At 45.4% G+C, this 16,984-nt stretch overlaps 1 protein-coding gene across 28 annotated transcripts in view; it reads right to left on the reverse strand.

Annotated features, from left to right (window-relative positions):
* LOC121593792 (homeotic protein female sterile) overlaps positions 1 to 16,984 on the reverse strand; it is a 203,721-nt gene that overhangs the window by 151,293 nt on the left and 35,444 nt on the right. For 15 of the 28 annotated variants that reach the window (XM_041916457.1, XM_041916465.1, XM_041916463.1 and 12 more), the window contains exon 3: positions 13,771 to 15,290. In XM_041916457.1, coding sequence (XP_041772391.1) covers positions 13,771 to 14,400 — 630 coding nt within the window. In that variant the 5' untranslated portion in view covers positions 14,401 to 15,290. Of the gene's footprint in view, positions 1 to 540; positions 656 to 703; positions 1,165 to 1,251; positions 1,477 to 13,770; positions 15,291 to 16,984 lie in introns of those variants that run through there. The other 13 variants (XM_041916485.1, XM_041916474.1, XM_041916473.1 and 10 more) reach the window with 11 other exon arrangements.

Here is a 16,984-nt window from a genome sequence, read left to right on the forward strand (position 1 = left end):
GAACCTTCCTCACAAACACTACCAAAAAGTATGTTCTACCGCATAAACCGATACACGGTGGTATAGGGGGTAGTCGTATTATTATTTTGGGTGAGAATAAAAAATCCATCCATCGCCTCCTCTCGTGTGGTCTGTAATCTTTTTACGGGAAAAATTGCGATTTTTCAACGCACCATATGTTACGGGGTATTGCTTATAAGTTTACATAAAAACATGGAAATTCAAATCCCTTTCAAACGAATCCTAGACATTCGCGGTACTGCGTACTGTAAAAATCCAAAATGGTAAACACAACCACTGATGTACGCGTCCGCGTCACGGACTTCAACACAGATAGACAGAAGAAGAAAAAAAAAACCCCTCTCTAATCTGTACTCCCATTCCCAACACAACACACACTCGCAATAACAACAGATCAATAACTGTGATTTGATTTGGCTCCTTCGCCCGTAATAAACACTCGCCGTGACACGGCCTGCCGAACCAACCAGCACACACGCGGGGTTTGCAGATTGCAAAAAACTCAAATTGCAGACGCACTAAATGCCAAATACCAGTCGGATACGCGGACTCTCCGGCGGGTACGTTATCCGGGGGATATCCTTGCAAGAATGGCACCACTCGAATGTCTCGAAATCACACCACCACCAGCGCAGCAACATCCCGAGCGACGGGCATCGCTCTCACGGTCACCAATACCAACCAATCAGGACGGCGACGGCGACCACGACGGTACAGGGCTGCACGCTTGCACGAACACTCACGCACACACTAGCAGCATCTCAGCAGCAGCAGCAGCAGCAGCAGCGCCTAGCAAGGATTAAACGTCAAAGGGAAGCTGCCGCGAGAGCGGTGGGAAAAAACGGTGTGATCCCGGGGAAAGGAAAAAAAAATGCAAATATACTGCTGCTGCTACTGCTGCGGCTTCTGCCGTTTATTTGCCGCGAGAAAACGGTAACGTAATTTCCCTTGCCGCCACACACATATGCACGCACACGGCGAGTGGAAAACCATTTGCCAAGCTTGCCATTCTTTCCCATTTTTTTACGCTTTATTTAGCGCCCACAGCATCCCACACATTGCACAACAAATCACAAGAGCACGCGCGCTGTGCCTTATCAACCGAAAGATGGGTCCGAGCACACCATCACGCACGCACGCACGCACACACACAAGCAACGAAAATAATATTTCATCCTGCACGAACAGCACCCGGGTCAGTGTGTTGCGTTATCTAATTGCAATAAGTACCAAGATTCGCACCAAGGAAAAATCTTCACCCGTCGATGTTGAGATCTGCCCCCGGACAGAGGTTCACCTTTACGCGACCGCGGTTTGAGTTTGTGTGCGGGAAAATGTGCGCGGACTGAAAATTTTTGGTCCCGGAAACACGGCACTATGGGCGCGCGCGATGCACACGCTGGCACAAAGTGCTCGATTGCGATCCGGTTCGCGTTTGTTTGATGGTTGGATTTTGTGTGGATCAATTGGGACCTTTGCATTGAATAAATGCACGTGCATTGTGGCAAAAGCGTTGGTTGGCGTTTGAGTAAGTGCGTTGAAAAATAAACCTTTGAAAGTAAAACATTTTGACCAAGGGTAGCGTCTATATTCAGCCACCGTGCACGCACAGTGGAGTGCTGCCGGACAGCATTGCTGATGTGTGTCGCTTATTTTGATTTGAATTTGTGAAAAAAACACAACTTGTTTCTATTTTTTCCCCCATAATTACATTTATCGATGTTTTTGAAGTAAATAACCAGTAAGTGGACAAAATACGACTTGTCGAGTGTATAAATACCAAACCATTCTTAAAACTTCCCATTGTGCATCTCATCTCATCCCCGAAATAATCTGACAGCATGCAGACTCGCATTTAGCATCTTTTTTCTCTTCATCCAGCTCACGTGCAGAGAGAGAGTCTCGCGTAACGGGAGAGCGATTCTCTCGTTAAAACAGTTTTGGGCGCTCCAGGGGAAAACATTTTCCCTCTTGCTTCAATGTTTGTCGAAATCGTTTCCACTCCGATCAGAATTCCACTGTGTTTCATTTGAGCCAACGGTTAAAATACAGCTACCAAAATAACTTGATGGCCCCCATTTGAAATAGAAGTGAAGTTGATTGGTTTTATTGGAAAATACTTCATTCCCGGTAGTATGTATCATTCCCGGGGACTGTTTTTGTGAAATATCTGCCATAAAACCACTAGTTGGACGCACGATGTATTCACATTTTGAATGACTTTTTGGCGACTGAAACAAGAATGAAATTATGCTTCCAATGACAATCATAAATTACTACCATGATAGTAACCGCATGAATCTATACTAACGACAGGTTTCTTTCAATTGAGGCAAAACTTTTCCATAAACTCACACACAAAGCTGCTCTGGGCCTATTTCTCGCTGAATTCAGCAGCCAAAGGATACAAAAAATCAGGATAGCGATCCTGGCCAACTACTCGAATAACGATTTTACCAGCTGCTCGAGTTGCCCTGAAAACTTTGTTCAGCGGATTGCATACTTTCAGGAGCGTAGAAGTTGTTCAGCGGATTGCATACTTGAAAATTGTCCCTGTACGTGAAACATTTCAACGAAGCATGAAATATTTCAATTTTGAATTTGAAATGCTTCGAGCCGTTGATTAACGAAGCGGGTTTCTGCGCTAGAGATGTTGGGGGAGTATTATTTATGTACAGGACATTTATATGAGTTTATCGATATTTAAACTAAAATAATCACATATTGCTTAGAACGAATGATAGTAATTATTAAATTTAAACGCAATTAATAAAGTCCAATGAAGACCAATTAATGTGTTGTAAAATAATTTATCTAAAACGAACAGAACCATAGAAAAATGGTTACTTGGCTCGTGGGCGTACTTTCGAACAAGCAAAAGTTTTAAACATCTTCAGCAAACCAACAAAATCTGTTAGCTGGCTACGTTCCAGTAAAGAATTTCCCACCAATAACCCGATACGATAAAATTGACCCTATGCAAACAGTCCACAGACCACCTCTCCCCGTATGCCCGCAATCCATCAGACCTGTTCAAATATTAACCCAATAATTCAAACGAGCTAGCCAAACCGAACATCCCGACCTATCCAAAGATCATTATGATCATTATTAATTATGTACGAAAGAATGAACACCAGCTACTTAACCAATAGAAGCAAGGGGTGAAGGAGGAGAAGAAGACAAAAAAATAGACAACACGAACGCAAACGGTTCAACGGAATAGTGAACATAAATCGATTCATTAGCAAACATTAATTTGCTGCGCCTAACGACCACCAATCTCGTCCCCCCCGGGGATCGTTTGTGTTGAATGTCCTGGAGCAAATCCGTTTTTTCGGTTTTGTTGGATCGGCCGCTTGGTATATCGTGTGCTAATTAAAGTAATCATACACGTACCTCCACAGCTGCAGCTCCCTTTGTAAACATTACTTCACCCTTCCACCGAGAGCGTAATGGTGTTGTAAATTGGTAAACGCTTTGTTTATTAGGGCTTGGTCCCTTTTCGGTAAGTTGACTTGCTTTTCTGTTCGCTTTTTTTTCTTATTTGTTTCTTTTCCCTCCGCAAAATGGTCAGTTTGCTAAGCCCACACCGGTTGGGGACGGTGTGCTATTTGCAGTAAACTTTTGAAAATGAAATGAAAGAGGGGATATGTAGATCCTTCCCAGCCTTTTCCCAGACACCCAGGGGTGTGTGGGCTATGTTTTGCAAATTTAACTATGTGGCTACGGGGTAGAGAAACGGCACAAAACTGTCATCCCTTTCGGTCGTTCTAGGATACTAGGGACATATACCCATAAACACTTTTTCACTAGAGTGCACCAGTTGTACCCGCATTAGAATGAGGTTAGTAGTATGGTTGCGTCAGAGACAAGAACCAACATCGCTCCATAAAGTCTGCTACTGTTGGACTCATCTTCAACAGCACAGACTTTACTAAACCACAACCAACGGGACGGGTTTCAAACGACATCAAAGCGGCTCGGACAGACGTGAAGTGAAAACGTGTAACACCTACCGCTGTAGCAACCTTGGGCGAGGACCAAATGCTTGGACGACTGAATTGAAATTGATGTGCACCGGATAAAAGGATAAATGGTGCAGCTAAAGGAGGTAGTATGGGACAAGTATTATCTAGCAATTTTCAACAACAAAAAAACCGCCTGTCCCAGTGTGAAAAGTCTGGTGTCGCATCTGTCTCGTCAGTGCTTGGTGTACTTAGCTCTCTCTCTCCGTGTGTCTGTGTAAGTTTACGGCCATCCATCGATCCCCATCGCTATAAAGTCACCTCGTTAAAGCATCTCTCGGTTTGGTGATGCTGTGTTTTATATTCACCGACAACACCCATAACCCTGCTGGCGTGCTGGGGGCAGGGTTTTTCCAGCGCCAGAGGATCCATCAGCAAATGGTGGCCCTCGATTTAGCAGATCCCGGGAAGCTCGATCGATCGATCGTAAATGTAAATCGTCGCACCGCACACGGAGGGAAGGAAAACTCGGACACATGTTTCACTTTTCAGTCGTTTTGCATCTTACCGTTCAGCAGCGTGTAACGTGACTTTCGAATGTAGTCTCCCCCTTTATTATTTTCACGTGTTGTGTGTACCGAAGCAAGGCTGTCATCGAACCTGGGTACAAATCAATATCCTCTGACAATCGTTTTTTTTTTCGTTACTCTCCGTTTCAATGTGTGGTTGTGTGCGTTTGTGTTGCAGGGTCTGCAGGGAAATTGAACACCATTCCGTTGGGATCGTAAAAAGGGAAGACAAATCGTAGGTTAACCCCTGGGTTGCGTACCACTTTACTAACCCCTACTCAACACTGGATGGATTGCTGTACTGTGGCCGATCCTGTCGTGGAAGCTTTCATTCGTTTTGTTTTTATCGGGTTCCTTTCTCTCTCTCTCTCTCTCGGTTTTTGTTACAACGAGACAGCACGCCAGCTAAATGTCCTCCCGATGATACCACAAAAAGAAACACATTGTTGGACGCAGGCAGCCGAAATTCCTTCCACTTTCCATCATCCATAATTCATGAGCGTTTGGGAATGAGGGAGGGTGAGGTGCGACAAGCCCAAAGGAACTTCCACGGGACCAGGTGAAATTGCCAATCGGAAATGTGAAAAGCCAGGGCACCACTTCGCCGTCAAAGAGCGGGAGAAGAAGTGGCTTTTTGGCTTTTATTTTTGGGGTGCTTTGTGGCGGGCACTTTGATCGACGGGTGAGTTGTGGTATATTTTGTAATGTTTTTTTTTTCTTCTTTCGCTTTGTTGGTTCGCCTTGTTGAGGTGTTGATGCTTCCAAAGGAAAAAAGCTACTCCGGTGGGCGATGGTAAGTCATTGACAGAAGGCTGAATTGAAATTTTCCCCTCGATTAGATCCGGAGGTAGGCAGCATTGTGGGTTTGCTTTTGTGGTGGACAAAATGTTGAGCAAAAGACGTACTAAAACATTGTACATTAAATACTAAAACATTAAGTGATCTAGATTTTACTAAAAAGTGATAAAATACTAAGCACTTGCTTAATCAAGTGGCGCCATCTAGTTGCCAGTAGCTTAAGGTGATCATATAAAACGAGAAAAATAACGATTCTTTGATATCAGTGATGCCATTTTCGGCGGAAAAAAGGCGCACTTTTCAACACTAAAACATTAAAGGCCGGGGTACATTGTCCGCACTAGCTAGTGTGATTTCAATTTTCAAAGTGGAGCCTGTTTTAGTCATCGAGGGAAAGATCGTGCCGGATCTCAAAATAAAGTATAATTTTCAAGGTTTTCCGATGCATAAATGGCTAAAATACTTGCACAATCTATTTTAGTATCAATTACAAAGCTTTTCCAGTCGAGTTTAAATAAAAACTTTGGAAAAATATCATATTTCCTGAAGCGGCTACAAATTGTTTGGCAAAATGCTTCGATAAGCCGCCGCCAGATGTGCTAATGGAAATGGAAATTACACTAGCGAGCAAAGACAATGTCCCCCGGCCTTCAACTGATGCCAATTTTATGAAAAAGCGAAAACTGCTAAGCACTTGCTTAATCAAGTGGTGCCATCTAGTGGCCAGTAGCGTAAAATGATCATATAAAACAAGGAAAATAGCGATTCTTTGATATCAGTGATGTCATTTTCAGTGATGAAAAGACCAAGGAACCGAAATTACATTCAGATATACATGAGCATGTACCATTTAGAATCAATGCCATTAAAACCAACTCGATAAGGTTCAAATCCCACAGTGCGTGCCCGTCTGGCCCTTCTGACGCCGTCCAAGTAGATTCTCCTTCAACCGAGGGCGTTCGCGTAAGTGAATTCTTATTAACTTTCTTTCACTACCATCTGCGGATGGGCGGCATTGTGGTTAGAGTGGTTACAGCTTCCAAATAAGCAAAATGAGGGGAAAAAATACCTTCATTTCCGATACGCCCCACGTACCGGATAACGCCCCCCAAGAAATTCCGATTGGTAGCATTTTGGTTCGATAATCGAAACGTTATCGTGACAAGCTTCCCTGCATTTCTTGTTTTCCCTGGCTTGCCCAATCCAGCATCCCCATTCGGTGGAAATTATAATTGAAATTGACTGTCAGCAGCTGCAGCTTCACAGTCGCCACTGAGCCTGTATCAAACTTTGATGGATTAGAGCACCCTCGGCCGGCTTTTGCTTGTTTTTATTTTTGTTTATTTTCGTACGATAAACTGCTTCATTGTACTGTGGGTCGCGTCCGGTGCTGGCAGTAAATATTTTGTGAGAAAATGTACCACTTCCCGCAACGCGAGTGTGGAATGCAACCGATGATTTATTGGTTTTATTGATCCGCTGGGAAATTGGAGCGCAAGGGAGAGGGGTACGAGCGGAACGGAGAACAGACTCATTTTCGTTCGCGACAGATTTATCTTAATTTTTCACACGATCCGTGCAACCGTACACAAGACAAATTGGTCGATTGTGTTCAATTGCCGAGGATCGCTTCGTTCGATAAATTTTTAACACCGTGGCACGCCATCGTATCACGCTTATCGGGGTAGTAGCAACATGTTGAACATGCTGTTGCTGTCATAGTGTTATGGGCAAAAAATCGCGAAATAAAAACAACAAATGGTAGCTTTAAAGCATGGTCTAGGGCACTCAAATAGTAATAATCAAACAGAGGGAGGGAACGACCATGGGTGTTGGGTACAAAACCTTTTACCACCCCCCCAGAAATCGACAGCGGTCGAGCGAACGATACCAAAATAATAGCTTAATAACAGTCCACCTTGCAAACCATCCATTTCCTGACCCAGGATTTGGTGTACTGCGCTTGGTGATGATGATGTTAAAAGGGGGGAAAATGAAGCGAAAGAGAGCAAGAAAAATCACCAACGAAAAACTTATCGTTCGATAGCACGACAGGTATAGCGCAACCCCTGAGAGGTATGCAATCACTGGCACAAAAGGGGAATAGCAAAACACCGAATCAAAGAGGAAGGTGAGCGAGAGAGAGGGAGTGAGAGAGAGAGAGAGAGAGAGAGAGAGAGAGAGAGAGAGAGAGAGAAAGAAAGAGCTGGTATTAAAAATGGGCAAATCTACGGGACGGGTATGGTGGCAAAAATCATAACCGTCAGATGATTATCATTTCCCGTTCTTCCCGTCGACAGTAGACGTCAAATTTCATTAATAAAAACCGGCCCCGTTGCGCCCGGCAGGTAGGCAATGGTGCGGACGTAGTACATCCGGCGCACTGAAACTGGGCCCCTGTCTCTGCGTGTATTTGTATCCTTGTGATTTTATGATTTGAATGCCATTTTCAGCAAATCCTCTAGCAGTAAGAGAGGAACGGTTGGAGAAACGGTGACGATACGGAGAGGTGTAATAAAAATCCAATTAATTTCCATTTGCTTACGCTAGCCCTGTACACTGTTGTAATCAACGGTTCTGTTTTTATTTCGCCGTGAGCGTGAACATTCAGCACACCCATATTCTTGCCCCAAAACTGGTCAGTTCGGATTGCAAAGGATGCCTGTTGGATGCAGGATTTAATATTTAACATTTATTACTTCCTTTCTGGCTCTCTTGCACGCTTCCTCCTGCCTGTTTGTGTGGAGCTTTTTTTTATTAAAGCTATTTTTAAAAGCTGTGCTTTTTTTAAAGTCCGCCAGCACGAGTGTGTGTAAATATTCTGATGCCAAAAAACACACATACAAAATAGTGTCAATCGATTGAAAGCTTTTTTTGGGTTTGCTCCTCCTCCTTCAACCTCCATCTCATACCGCGGAGCATGCCTTTCCCCCTTAACTAGGTGATAGGAAATCGTTAAACGAAATTATCACCCATCAAACGATAAACGTTTGATCGTTGCGCGCCGCTGTCGATGGAGGGCAAACGGTCTCATTTGGCCGGCCTATCACACCTTAATGGTGGTTTTGCCAGATGGCAGCACTAAAGATAAAGTGTGTTTGTGTCGTGTGGTGTGATACTGTCCAATAAAGTGGTCCCACTGAACGGGCCACGAGTCCGTTGATCTACGCCAAACCGGCCATAAGAGAACAGGACACAACATTTGCCAATGCCGGCATCGGTTCCAAAAAGCGGGAGAAAATGTGTTTTGTGCGTTTGAGTTTCGTTGATTGGAGACACTGAATGGAGCAGCCATTTTCCTCTCACCATGCTTGTGTGCTGTTTGCGCCCAGGGAAGGAAAGAAAGAAAGAAACAAAAAACAACAACGTTTCACTTTATCATAAAAGAGATTTGTGCTGGTGCAGCACAAAATTTATTTACCAGCGCGAGACGGCGGCCGTGCTTTAGCTCCACGCGCTGGATTGTGATTGTGTTTGATGTTTTTTTTGTTTTACTTTTTTTGCGAGTATTTGCACTGAGACAAATCTGCCCCAGAGTGCCGGCTTGGAATAGTTTTCCACTCGCGGGTATCGTGTCTCTTTGATGTAGAGCGTGTACTGCGTGCGCACGTTGATGTTGTTGATGCTGATGGCATTTTGTTGTTATTGTGCAGCAGCAGCATCGCTTCGAAGGCCCCGGGATACGGATGGCATGCTTATTGTATAGGGAAGTTATTTTTATTTGTTGTAAAAAAGAAGGTCCATCGATATGGGGGTGTCCTTGAGGGAGGGATGGGTGCGAGTGTTGTTTTAAAAATAAGATAATTGGTTGAATTTAAAGCATTTTGACCTGTTTACATTAGATTCAACCAGTGCTGCAAAATTTCATGTGCTTCACGTGATGATCACCACCGAAAATGTTGTACATATTCGTGATAGCCTGATGTTCATTGCTGATACTCAATGAAAGTGCATCATGGTATGCAAAAAAGCGACGTGCGAGTGCTTGAGTCCAAAGGAGTTTCTCTGACTGATAAACTTAGCTTAATGCCCTCAAACATAATCATGACCATTTCTGGCTGTGAACAGTGCACCCAAGCACTCGTGACTGAAACGAAGCTCACATACACAGCTGAGATGATCATGGGTGAGACTCAAATAGAGAGGTGGCCCAATCACATGTTTGATGACATTTTTTATTGCTCTCAACCCTTAGTCACTCACTTGGTCATGACATTTTCCCCCTATGATAATCGCGACATTCTTGAAACGTACTTGGCGTGTGGTCCCAAGCAACAAAATGAACATACTTTATCGTTTTTTTCTGATTTGCTGGTCCGTTGGGAAGAATATTAACACAATTGAGGGACAAAGCATGCTCATATTGTTGCTTATGATCACTCGCGCGCACTGCATATCTCCCATGACCATCGTGATGATCACCGACAGAAAATGTCACGACCAATTGACTGGCAAACAGCTGTTTTCACAAAATGTCACCATGCATGAGATAGTCGCAACAACTGTTTGAGTCTCATCATTGATCAGAGTAAAAAAGTCATTATAATGTGACCGACTAAGGGTCACGAAGCATGTATTGGTCACAACAATTGTTTGAACATCACCAACCTCTGATTGTCACAATAGAGTACATGACGCTAACACGGGTTTATGTTTCAGTCAGATTGTTTTATGACATTTACAGTGACATTTTGCAGCACTGGTTTCAACCACTCAATCACTACAAGAAATAAGTAAACAATAAACCCCCACAAAACCTTCTACAGATGAAACTGCTACCATATCACAGCGAGATCGATCATGCAAACGGTACGATAAACCCGCCAATAGCCACTGAGGAAACGTGGGAAAATCTTCCTCTCGAAAAAAAAAAAAAAGGGAAGAGGAAAATACGAGCAACCAAGACAACCAAACAGTAGCCGCTTATCGGCCTCACTTACGGCCCACTAGGCGGCCACCATGGCAAAGCGATTGTTTTTCTATTTCCACGCGTGCCTATTTTTTTTCTTCCACTGCCTGTTTGTTGGCGTGTTTTTCGGGGGACGGCGAGCGAGAAGTGGCTTAATGAACATAAATTTGATTAGAGTGCCATCGGCAGCCGGTCCCGAGCGATGTGACAAGTTAATAAGGGCATCGTTGGCGAGATGCTGCTTCCGAGGTTGGACGGACCGGAGGGCTGTTGTTGCCCCCAAAAATCGATATCGCTAGCAGTGTGATGAGCGATTGCTTGAAGCACGCAATAATAACAACCGAAAGCGACAAAAGCGATATCACTGATCGATTGATAAGGGGAGAAGAAAGGGCGGCTTGGTGGGAATAAAAACGTCCATCAAACGTTAATCGCTAATGGGATGAGAGAGAAGGAGAAATACGAAGAGAGATAGAAAGAGAGAGTGCGAAAGAGTATGTTTGGTAGGACGCATTTGTTTGATGCTGTCCTCTGATTTAATGCGTCGCGGGAAAGATTAATGGCGCCTTTCGGAGGTCTTTTTCCCCTTCTCATGCAAAAGGAGTTTAACAGAATAGATGCAATAAGCTTGTTTTTTGTATTTGAAAATTTCTCCTCCAAAACCCGATTATGTTTCTCGTTCGCAAAAGTTTTGCGGTCCGAAACTTTTTGGAGAGGGTTTTTCTTTGTTTTTCAAAAATGCATTACACAAACACCAGTGCGACCCGTTTGCGTCTTAAAACGAGGAAAATACCCACCTCAAAAGCAACCCGCCACACAGAGCAAGAATAAGCGGTTTTCCCTTTTGCACGGATGACTGCGGTCACCGTTTTATGCGTCAATGGTCGCCGTCTCGCCGTTTTATTCCTTTCAGCTCCTTTTCTGTTTTCAACAAAAAGTGCGTATTTTTTAATTATATTTAACTTCTCGACCGTACCGTACAGGGCTGAGAGCAAGCTTCCACATTCACCTTTCAGTGCGAGGTTGTTGTGCTGTGACACTTTTTTGCCTGATGTGGATTGAAATTCCACCACGCAGCGGTAAAGGACACGGGGCACAGTTTATTTACTTTTCGGCCACCTCACTACCGGTCACAACAAAATATGAACTGTGTAGCGAAAGGTGAAAAGTTTTGGAATTATTTTGGCACCCAAAGCGTAACGAAACAAAAGCAAATAAATAAAATGCCCGATGTGGCTTTGGGGAAAGTAATTTCAACACAGGGTGTGTTGTAAGAGGGGATGGGGATTATTTGTTCCCACCTCGAAAGGAAATGAAGAAAACGCCTCCGCACAAGAGAGCGGAGAAAGGAAACGGTTCCCATTGTGCAACATGGAGCTAACCGCATCTTTTCAATTTCCTTCAATAAACGCTTTTTTTTATCGAACGAGAACCAGCCGCTCTGCTTTGTGTCAGCCGGCTCATTTCGAGCTGCTTCATTGATGTTATTAATTTCCCTGTTTCTTCTGGGGAGGGAGCTGGTTGCTACGTCAACATCATTGCTGCAGAGGCCAGGCCCAAGTTTTTACCATTACGCAAGTACTGTCATGTGAATGCCAGAAGGTGACTTTTTTGGACGAAAAGAAAAGCCTCCAAACAAGAGCAAATACACCGAGACACACAGCTGGTGCGTCTTCTCGAAGGTCTGGGAACGTTCACTCGATACACACAGACACACGGACATAAAGTGAAAGCATGCCGAAGCAATCGGCAATGAAAGCCGTAGGGGGAGAGAAAACTTTCCCCCCCCCCCAAAACCAAACCCAACTCCGAATGTTAATTTATTCTCCATACCGGCGAACTTCGCGCTTGGGTCCTGTGCCCGGGAACGCCCTCCCTTTCCAAGGTGTAATGCGGGTAGTCTATCTTGCGGGCGCATTAATGGGTGCAGCGCGTTCCCAGTCGCAGCTGGTTGGTGATGGAAGACGGATGTATTGTTTCTTTTATTATCATCTCCCTGCAGCATTGTTTTATATTGCTTCATCTCCCTCCCCCCGAAGAAGGTCGTGAGCTTTCTGTGAGCTCACCGTACACACTGTTCCGTTTTCCTTAAATTCGACTTATTGATGCACGAAAGAGCTCACTCGTTCGTGTTTGTGTTTGTTCCAAAGCCGCAGACTTCTACTGCCGAATTTGTACGTCAACATTCGTGTCTGCCAGCATTGCCCGTCCGTGTGTGTGTGTGTGTGTGTGTGTGTGTGTGTGTTTGCAACGCAATGTGTTTTATGCAGTGAGTAAGAAGGAGCAGCGCTAGCACGGGAGCATCGAATCGGTTCGGAATGCCTCAGAGTATTTCAATTTCCTGTCGGCACATTTTGGGAGCCAGCACGGGCAGCCACGGCCGCAGGAGGGAAATTAAAATTCATGAAATTATTTTCATTCCCACTGCATTACGTCTTCCGCTTTGTTCGATGGTGTGTACTTTCACTTTCACAACTGGGGCGAAAATTGTGCCGCTTTTATCGATGCTGATGTTTTGTAGTTGTATTTTTGCTGTGTGCCTTCATCTTGTCTTCTGTCGACAGGGACTAATGTGGATTGCAACAAAAAATAAAGAGCATTCGTTTAATATTCTTTGCGTGTTGCCCGAGAAGACAACGTCACGAAGCACGTGGTACGAGGGTTTGCCACGAAAGCTTTAGAACCTTTTTATCCGCCTGGTACAATTTATGAAAACGGTTTTACGACACAAACATGCGTTCCCATTTACAGTCACAGTGGATGCTGTTCTGGAAGCTTCGCTTCAAGTACAATTCAAAGCATAATAAAAGAAAAAAAAAAGCATGAAAGCAATTGAAATAAAAGAAAAATACAATACCAGCATCCCAAAAACGCAACGCTGTCGCCATCTTATGTCAGTCTCAATTCATTTCCGGTGGCTGCGATTTCAGGACGACCGAGCGATTGTGACGACAAACATAAATAAGTTATGGACAGTCGACAACGAACGCAGACGCACACAGACGGTGGCGGCTGAATGGAAGTCGCTGCTCATTCCCTTTTCTTTGAACGGGAGATGAGAGCGAAATTTTCCACACCCAGTACTACCACTTTGGCGTGAAATCTTATTAAGCTTCATCACTTTCTTTTCTTTCCTTCCCGCTCGACCGTCAGTCAGTTGAAAAGTAATCGATTGGCAGTCGAACAGTGGGGGGAACAAATTAGAAACAAATCTTATTACAATGAGTGGGCACCAAAAACACACACACACACACACACACACACACACACACACACACACACACACACACACACACACACACAGAGACAAACTGGAGTTCGCTCGTGTCGCCGCTCAATGCGATTAAGGGGACGAAGAAAGGAGCGACCTTTCAATGGCAAGTAAAATCCCTGTCCAAACAAAGTGACACATTGGCAGTGGTGTAACGAACGCTGCCTACCTTTCAGGCGCATACGCGATACGTAGAAGCGAATACAAAGAGAAATGGTTGGTTGTTTTACTCACAGTGGATGATGCTTGTTGTGATTGCTGCTGTTGCTGCTGCTGCTGCTGCTGCCGGTACTGCATCAGTGCGGCGACGGCTTTATTGGCGGCCGCTGTCACGGCAGCAACGGTCGATGTCATGTCGTGGTGCGGCTCGCGGTCAACACCGTTCACTTCACAGCCCGTCTGGGCTGGCTCTTCGTCGAACTGCACCAGCAGTGGCTCACTGGCCAATGCGTTCGTTGCTTGCGGCGGGTGTAGGCAGCGTTTTTTTACCGCCCCGTTAAGAAACACGGGTGAAATGGCCGATCGAACGCGGCGCGTCTCTCGCGGCCTGTCTAGTGCACTGTCTTGGTGGGTCCGTTTGCCGCTCGGATCATCATCATCATCGTCACCATCATCACCGGCCGGGTCGTTGGTGGGTATGCGATCGTCGTTGTCCGAGTCCGGTGCGCTGGAGCTTGCCGGCTGGTCCAGAAACAGTGGGAACCGACTGTCGGCTGCGTTCGCCTCGGCCACCGTTGGCACAGTCGAGGGAAAGAGGCTCGTTTGGAGGTTGCTCACATCTGTCGCCGGTTCGGCCGGTGGCGAGGGTGATCGTGGCTTCGTCGTCGTCGTGTCTGTGCCTGTCTGCTCGACGAGGTTCACCATTGAAAGCCGTAAACAAAGAAGGGATGTGGGTGGGCGGGTGGCTGATAGGGAGGCAGGAATGGTGGAGTTATGAAATGCAGCACCGTACCGAATGTCCCCGGGGAGCGAGTGTTAGTGTGCACTTTTTACCACACAACAACAACAACAAGCAGCGGCAAATGTGTTTCGCAGGGATTTGCAATCAGTTTTACTTGATCAACAAGCTTCTGTTTTGTGTGTGGATGAATGCACAACACTAGCACAGAAACTCACACACACACACACACACACGGGAACTCAAACGGGATGGCGTTTTTGGTTCACTTGCACCTGCACAAAGCAACAACCGATGGATCATGGCTTGTACGGTGTACGTGGGCCGACGAACGTACTTATTTCCATCCGCTCAACCGAGCCGGCGCTTGAGCTACGGTAGCTTTCTCGGCAACAGTTTTCATCGCATCCCTTTAAAGGATGACCTGCCCGTGGGCATCCGTACTGGCTTGTGTGTACGTTTTTCCTGCTTCCTTCTGCAAGGATTACATGCAGGCTTCTCTCCGGCCAGCTCAGGAGCAATATTCACGGTTCACGGGAAAGCGGTTCGCACTGCTGTTCGTACTACACTCGGGCGCTTGTTTACGCTCGATGCACACTGGCCTTTTTCCGGGCGTGTACCAGCCGGTACCATAATCACAACGCTTCCATACTCAACGCTCGACCACGCACGACGCAAACCAGGCGAGTAGGGAACGTGGAGGAGAAAGCAAAAATAAATAGAAGCGAAAGCTTCCCCGCCGGCCGTGGTCCGTCGCTCGGGCTTCGGTTACACACCGTACAGCATCCGTGTACAGCTTACACCCCACACTGGACGACCCACATGGTGCGCCCCCGTCCGGGCTGGGTGGCTGGCGCTGCAATGAAAACAAGCATAATGCATGGATATATAAAATGCGCACTCATATATATTGTGTTTAGCATAATGAGGGTGGAAGGTGTGGCGGTTTTTGTTGTTGTATTGTACTTCTTCGTTAGCTGTTAGCACAGTAAAAGGTGTTGCGGGTTTCCGACCGACTGCTGCAAGATGGTTCCCATTGGTGCTTTATAATAAAGAAAATATGGCTACTGCAGGGATTAGCCAATGAAGGAGAGTGAAATTGGCGTTTGCAGTGGGGGGGTTTTCAACATTATTGTAACTAAAAACATTGAAGAGATAGTAGAATTTCTTTACTTTGTTGCCTTGAGGAGAAATTTTTCGAACAAAAACCCTCTTTCCCGGAATGCTTGTGATTGTATCCCGGCAATAAACAATCACTCGTGCTGGCAACCGTGCTGTGCACACCCAGCAAGACAATGATCCTTCTCATGTGCGGGATTATGGGCGATGTATGACCGGATGTTATCCGTACAGTTGGGCACATCTTCCCCATCTGCTCAGTCACATGCCACACAAGGGCGGGATTTACAATTACCGCTTTCCTGTACTCTTTTGCGCGAGCGAACGCAATCCTTCGGGCAGGATAATGGAGCGTTGGCGAGGATTCGGTGGGACTTTTGCAACACCACTGGGACGCGCTCTTTCACTGCAAACAATCGCATCGAGCGCACCGCCGTGTTGAACGTATAAGTTCCCGCTAATTTCAACCATAATTCATCACCTGTTTGTTTCGTGTCGGAATTGCGGGTGGGTGGGCAGGTAGGGAGCCCACCGAGGGACATCGTAATGGGGTGTTTGAAAGGTGCTGATCGGGCAAAAAGGTAGGATTGGTTTCGTGGACGTATAATGCGCCAGGTTGTGGCTTTTATTTGGGAGGAGGGCGTTTGTAAGGAATGATGATACTTGTTTGCCAGTGGCTGGCAGATAGTGGTGTGGGTTTTAATGGAACAGTAATGATTTCCGTCCAGTGTGACCTTAAGGGAATGGTTCATTTTGATGTTTAATTCATAGTATTATTCTTCTAAAATGGTAAAAAGAGTTATTTAAACAAGATTTTTAACAATGAGAGATTTGACGGATGAAATGTAAACAAATTGATGTGACATATTCTGTTGAAAATCATGTTGAGAAACTCAACTCTTTGCGTCATATGGTCAGAGGCTAGAGAACAACTCCAAAGTAAAAAGCGATTGGTGAAGTGGTATGAAAACTAAAGCAAAATAAGTCGATTTGTTAAAGCTCTCTCTCTCTAAACTAACAAACCGCAACTGCGGCATAGAAAACTGCAAAAGTTCATAATTGAAGGAAATCCTCCAGAGTGACTCACAGGAACCCAGCACGCGTTTAACGCTGTTAGTCTGTCTACTGTAGCAGGATATCCGCTTGAGGGGGAAAAAAACTTTCCATACATTCATCGACTAAAACCAAACGCAAACTACCCACGCGGGAAGTGGGTCAATTGCAATGGTTTGCAAATAAAACATTTTTCCGAACAATTTCGCCCCACTGCTGCTGCTGCTGCTTCATGAGCGCGCTCTCGACCGGCGTGTGTTTGAATCCTGGACCACCACTTCGAGCCGTAAAACATACATGTAAATTCAGCCAATACACATCCGGTTTGTGTGTGGCTGTGTTGCCCGTATTGCTTTATTAAGCAGGATGTGATTCGTG

The sequence above is a fragment of the Anopheles merus genome, chromosome 2L (genome assembly GCF_017562075.2).
Source record: "Anopheles merus strain MAF chromosome 2L, AmerM5.1, whole genome shotgun sequence".
NCBI lineage: Eukaryota > Metazoa > Arthropoda > Insecta > Diptera > Culicidae > Anopheles > Anopheles merus.